The sequence below is a fragment of the Macrosteles quadrilineatus genome, unplaced genomic scaffold (assembly GCF_028750875.1).
Source record: "Macrosteles quadrilineatus isolate MER2022 unplaced genomic scaffold, UCM_ALF_1.0 Scaffold_2__2_contigs__length_208266976, whole genome shotgun sequence".
Lineage (NCBI taxonomy): Eukaryota > Metazoa > Arthropoda > Insecta > Hemiptera > Cicadellidae > Macrosteles > Macrosteles quadrilineatus.
In genome coordinates, this window is record NW_026542595.1 from 102,808,051 (window position 1) to 102,814,050 (window position 6,000).

At 32.5% G+C, this 6,000-nt stretch overlaps 1 protein-coding gene across 1 annotated transcript in view; it reads left to right on the forward strand.

The window, feature by feature from the left end:
• The window catches only part of LOC128988017 (uncharacterized), a 29,288-nt gene extending 23,558 nt beyond the window's left edge, over positions 1-5,730 (forward strand). The window contains exons 5-7 of the mRNA XM_054409189.1: positions 2,278-2,385; positions 5,065-5,124; positions 5,630-5,730. Of these exons, the coding sequence (XP_054265164.1) occupies positions 2,278-2,385; positions 5,065-5,124; positions 5,630-5,716 (255 nt within the window). The 3' untranslated portion in view covers positions 5,717-5,730. The remainder of the gene's footprint in view (positions 1-2,277; positions 2,386-5,064; positions 5,125-5,629) is intronic.
• Positions 5,731-6,000: the final 270 nt, after the last annotated feature.

Below are 6,000 nucleotides of genomic sequence, written 5' to 3' on the forward strand. Positions count from 1 at the left end.
TTCAACTTCAAACATAATTTAAATTTACAATTCCACAATCTAGAGAAAAAGGAAATTTTTTGAATATTTTAAACCGAGGAAGAACGAAACGCGAAGGTATGTGTGAGACCAAAACTAATTACAGTCTGACTGCCTACGCCCGTGACATTTTAAATGTATTTTTCCAGTTAGCATGTGATTTGTTTTACGCAGACACTTGAAAATCACCAGATATTACGCCTTAAATATAGGCGTCAGTTTAAAATCTTTTAAGCTTAATAATTGCCTAATTTTTATTCCTATAAATGATTTATATGAAGAAAATATTATGTGTTAATAGATTATCGTGATGAGTATTTTCGTAAATTCGAATGAAAATTCTTTAAAATGTCAACAACCCTCGAAAAAATCACTTTAAAATTATTTACATCTATAATTGTATTTTCTAATTAAGTTTTTTTGCCAACCGTTTATTATTGAAGCGCTATGTGATGCGCCACGAATCACGTGACCTAAATGCTACCAAGTAGAACTCAAAACATGCCTATACTTGAAACCACTTTGGGAGAAGTGAGAAGACACGCGGCCATTTTCTGTTAGACCATCTCTCGTTTAAAAACATTGTATAACTTAGTTTGAAGTAGTGTTTCCAAGTTAATATTTCAAGTATCGTTTACAATAAAAAAATTTTGCTCATTTATCCGTCTGATTTTCCAGTTTGTTTTCTGAATTCCAAACAGGCTAACTCAAGGTGGAGTAATGGAATAATCTGCATTTTATTGAGTTTAATATACCTTGTTGACAAAATTGGGTCAACTTATAATTCAAAACTGTATGAATTAAACTGATTTTGTCCTTATAAACCTTAACCTCCTTTATATAGCTTTCTTATCTTTAGAATTAATTTTGAATCAATGGTAAGTTAAAAAAATTAACATACTTTATTACTGCGTGTCTTTCAAAGGGTGTATTTGAATTACATTTTTTGGGTTTATGTAGGTAAAATCGTCCATTTTCAAGTTTAATTTTAAACCACTTAGTTATACAAAATTGAAGCTGGGTAAAAGTTATTATAAGTATGACTATAGCAATCATAGTATTTGGTTAACACTTAAGGCTAGAGTCGAAAACAGCATTCAGGACCTTAGAATCCTTTAATATACAAAATTCCCTAAATAAAAATTATTTTTACTGTACAATATTTGCATAATTTTGTTCACAGTCAATAAATAAAGCTAATCTAAAATTTTCATTGTAAAAGAAGTGATTTGAGACTAAGCTTACATTGTGTAAATCTTCTGACCACGGCCAGCTCAGCTGCGATCCCTAACATAAACGGCTTAAATCAGCTTAACCTGGACCCGGCCTAACCCTCTGCCGTGGTATTCCAAATTGTCTCTGATTTACAACTGACCCAATTGCCTGAGGTTGGATGAAAAAGAAGTTCTTTAGCTTTTCAGCTTTCAATAAATACACAATATTGAGCTGGGCACAGTTTGTTTTTAAAGCGAATAAAGGTACTGGAGTAAGCACGCACATTCAATGTTTTCCAGCAGTTCCAATCAGAACAATCAGAATGTAGCATGTTTCTCGCAAAAAACAATTTTCAACCACCCCACTTCAGGAAGAATGTTATATCCGTTTAGCTTCGTTGTCAGTTTACTCATATGACACACGCATTCAAAACATGATACGTTTTCTCAAAACAGTGTTTTGCATATGTAATCTGTGTACCAAATTTAAATTTACTACAAAAATCAATCATCAAATAATAATTATTTTGTAAAAAAACAAAATGGCGGCTGAACAGGTAATTTTTGTGTTATTGAAATTTTAAACATTATATTTTAGTTTGTTTTAAGTGCAGGAATAATACCGTGAAAGGCCGGTAGGGAGTTTGGGAACACCCTATAGCTCAACATCCTGAGGAAAATCAGTGGATTTGTTTTATGATTAATAAGATGTTTTGAAACGGAGGCCACTCCTCTTTATCACTGCGTCTTAAAAAATTGTTTTGGCTAATGAAAAACATATTCTTAGTCAGTGACGCAGTACCACATTATAACACGAATAGACTTTTATTATTATTTATAATTATAGTATATTATGTTAAGTTACTTATATTGACCTGATTCGCTCTGTAAAACAATTATTCGTACTGAGAGACGCACATTTTTTTTTAATTTTTATCTATTTATAATACGGCTTACGATCCATATCTTAACGTAATGGTATATATCGATCTGTTGTACATATAAACTGTTCATTGTAATGGAATTCTATGTTTGTTGTTTGCAGGAGAACGGAGGCCTAGTCGTCCCTTGGATCATTGGAGCCATCACGTTTACGTCGTTGGAGGCTGTGGCTATGGTCTACTCAAACGTCTTGAGAGACCATGTCAACCGGGTAAGAAAGTTGGGATGGTCAAAGAATTAGTATTTTCTTTAGTTATTTTTTTTTTAATATTCCCAGTTTTGGTTGCTGTATGGGGAAAACAATTGAGCAATGAATTAATTGATTTCCTCGTGTGTTCCTTCTTTTCCGTATCTTTTGGATAAACTATTTTAGGTTTATTTAAACATTCTGCGAAATCTCTGTATATTTATTCCTTAGGTGTAGAAAATCACAAAACACAATGTAGATGTTTGGGTTGAAATAATTGGTATTGTGTTTGTGTGTCCGTTTGTTATCTTTATGTTATTTACAATTGTCGTCACAATTAAATTTTTACGCAATCTTTTTATATAATACTACTCCAAATAAGAGCGTTATACTTACATCAAAAAACTACCTCTTAAGTCATTTGATGAGAAATTTTACAAAAATCGTAAACGTTTTAGAAAGTGTAAAGATATACTCTTGCTTTAGGCCGATTTCCGTGCGAATTTCTAGCTACTTAACCGAAGGAACAAACAAAGTAGGTTCAGGGAGCTCATATACCACATATACTTACATAACTGTTTACATTGTTTCTTTCCCACACTATAGTTCAACATTGACGGATATAAAATATTTTATATTCTTTAAGAATAAATTAAACACCCAAACCGTCAACCTTCAATAACTAATTACCTTTAAGTTAAAATACAAATACTCGTATCTGCTAATACACTAAAGCTTTGTAGGGCATCTGCAATCATATACAGGTATACTTGAAGTAAAATCATCACAATTGTATGTATAAACTGTACAATATGTTTGAAAGACCTGTGTAATATGTTTATAAAAAAATTAAAATCCTGCAGGAGTGTCATATACATTTATGAACGTTGTTTTATTTACGTTATCAATCTATCGAATCTTTATTTCCAAGTTATAATTATAAAGTTAAAACTAGTTTTATTTCAAAACAATCCTTAATCGAGTTGAATTTATGATGGTGTTGAAGAAAATCAGAAGGCAAAAGGTCTAAGAATCAAATGTTATATAACTTTGTATGTAAACGTACATACAACACATACTATACGTACGTACATACATGTATGGCTTAAAGATTACTTGCTAAATTACTAAAATCTCGATATTCAAAGTAAACAATGGAAAACGATTTATAACCAAGGTGAAAGCAGTAAAACAGCGATGGGATGTTCATTTCCAACCTCATTACAATAGAAGGGAAAACAATGAAATGTCATTTGAGATATTGTTCCCGCCACATAACAATATCTTCCAGTCAATAAGGCAAGTTACTTTGCCCCAGACTGTGACAGCTTAATTCGCACTTTATCACTACAAATATTATTCGTGGTATTTAGGTTAAAATTTAGTGATTTTTTGCCTGGAATAGTGATATTCAATATAATTAGGTTGTATTTCAATTTAACTAATTCCAACTTTCACGTGTGGCCAAGGCGCTTTACCGAGATATTTTTTAAATGTTACGCTTCTTTCAACCCTTCCCTAAAAAAAATTGAAATTTCCCGGAGTTTTTATACAAAAATTCACGTATCATTATTGTTAGTACTACAAGGTGTGCTACAAACGTTGATCTTTGATATTTTAAAAATCAAAATTATTCGACGGATTATATTCTATGAGCTCCGAATTGAAACTAAGCAAGAATATAATAACTAACGTCAATGTTTCATATTCAAAACTATTACATTGTAGCTGGAATAAGAGGCTAGTTTTCTGTAGGTGTTTTTAACTCATACAGTCCACGAAGGGGGTCAAACCTTACTTAAAATGTTGACCTCTTCCATCCACTAAAATACTATGCACAGTATGTAAGCATGCCTAATGCAATTATATTGTTCTGCAATTTCAGTTACTCGATTCAGAATCAGGTATTTAGTAAGTTAAACACTTTAACCACTCCTTTTAAATTAGTTGACTTTAAAGTATCTCTTTCCTACATTTTACCTTGTTTTACATCTAGATTATTTTCTCAATATTAATATGGATTTAACTTTATTACGGTCCCGGCCAGTGCTAACGGTCTATGTTTCCCATGGGTGATAATTCCCATGGAGGGACTTAAGGGACCTAGTTAGCCAAAGGAGAGTAGCAACTATATTTTTAATTAATTATACAGTATAAACAATTGTATAATAAAACCTTTATAGATTTGGTGAAAGATAAGATACTGTAAATGTTAGTTTAAGAAAATTACAATTTACTGTCAAGAATTTCATAGACTGTAAAATTAAATATTCCTCAAACTGAGCCCATTTAAAAATGCAATCACTCAAATGTAAGTAAGATAACCTGCAATTTCTCTAGCTGATTTAGTATTTTCTGATGGATATATTGTAGTTTCATAATATAGGTTCAAAAATCCTGGGCGAGAGTTTTGTATATGGTTATAGCATGAGTTTGAGCTGTAAATATAACAGAAAATATTTGTTAACTAAATTCTGGTTAAATGTCTCTCAACCCTAACTTACTGTCACATTCAATTTCTAAAAAAATCGATAGTTAAATGTTTTTAAAACATGCGTTTTCTATACTTAATATTTAGCGGTCTTCCTGATTGTCTTTGAATGTCAAAAGCCTACATAAGTACAACATAGACTGCTACTTTTAGTTGTTAGGATTTACGTTATCGTTCTTATATTTTTATTAATGTAATTTATTAAATTGCAGGAGTTTGACGCACTATGTAAAGCAGAAGTAGCTTTCTTCCTGGCTCGAGCCGTTTTGAACGTAAGTGCAATGGTATTTTAACTAAATGTAATTTTAACATAGACTTTCAATACAGATTTTTCTTTGGAGGAAACTCTTGTTGTATTTATGAATTTCATCGGATAAAGTAAGGTAAAATAATGACGTTAGAAAATAATTGAATATTCATCAGGAAATTATAAATGGTGGAACATAATTGAATGTTAGTGTTACAAACTCGGATGTTCACATTACTTTTCCTATAGAAATCTGATTCTAGCCTTTGCGGCATTGATACTATAGTAAATAGTACAGCTTTATAATGGAACACAGCCAGCTCGTTTATAATGAGTAAACTACCGCCTCTACTACAGATGCGTGTTGTTGTTTCATGTTACAAGATTTGTCTATATACGGTGTGTTGAGGTTCTACAACATGATCAAAGCTGGAATCACCTGGAAGGGACCTGAGGTTATAGAACTGTGATACCAGGTAGCTGGTAGTCTACCGCACACTACAGTTGTGTGTTGCTTTTTCATGTTATAGGGTTTGTCAATATACGGTGTATTGAGGTTCTACAACATGATCAAAGCTGGAATCACCTGGAAGGGACCTGAGGTTATAGAACTGTGATACCAGGTAGCTGGTAGTCTACCGCACACTACAGTTGTGTGTTGTTGTTTCATGTTACAGGGTTTGTCAATATACGGTGTATTGAGGTTCTACAACAAGATCAAAGCTGGAATCACCTGGAAGGGACCTGAGGTTATAGAGCTGTGATGCCAGGTGGCTGGGAGTCTACCGCCTACACTACAGTTGTGCGTTGTTGTTTCATGTTACAGGGTTTGTCAATATACGGTGTGTTGAGGTTCTACAACATGATCAAAGCTGGAATCACCTGGAAGGGACCTGAGGTT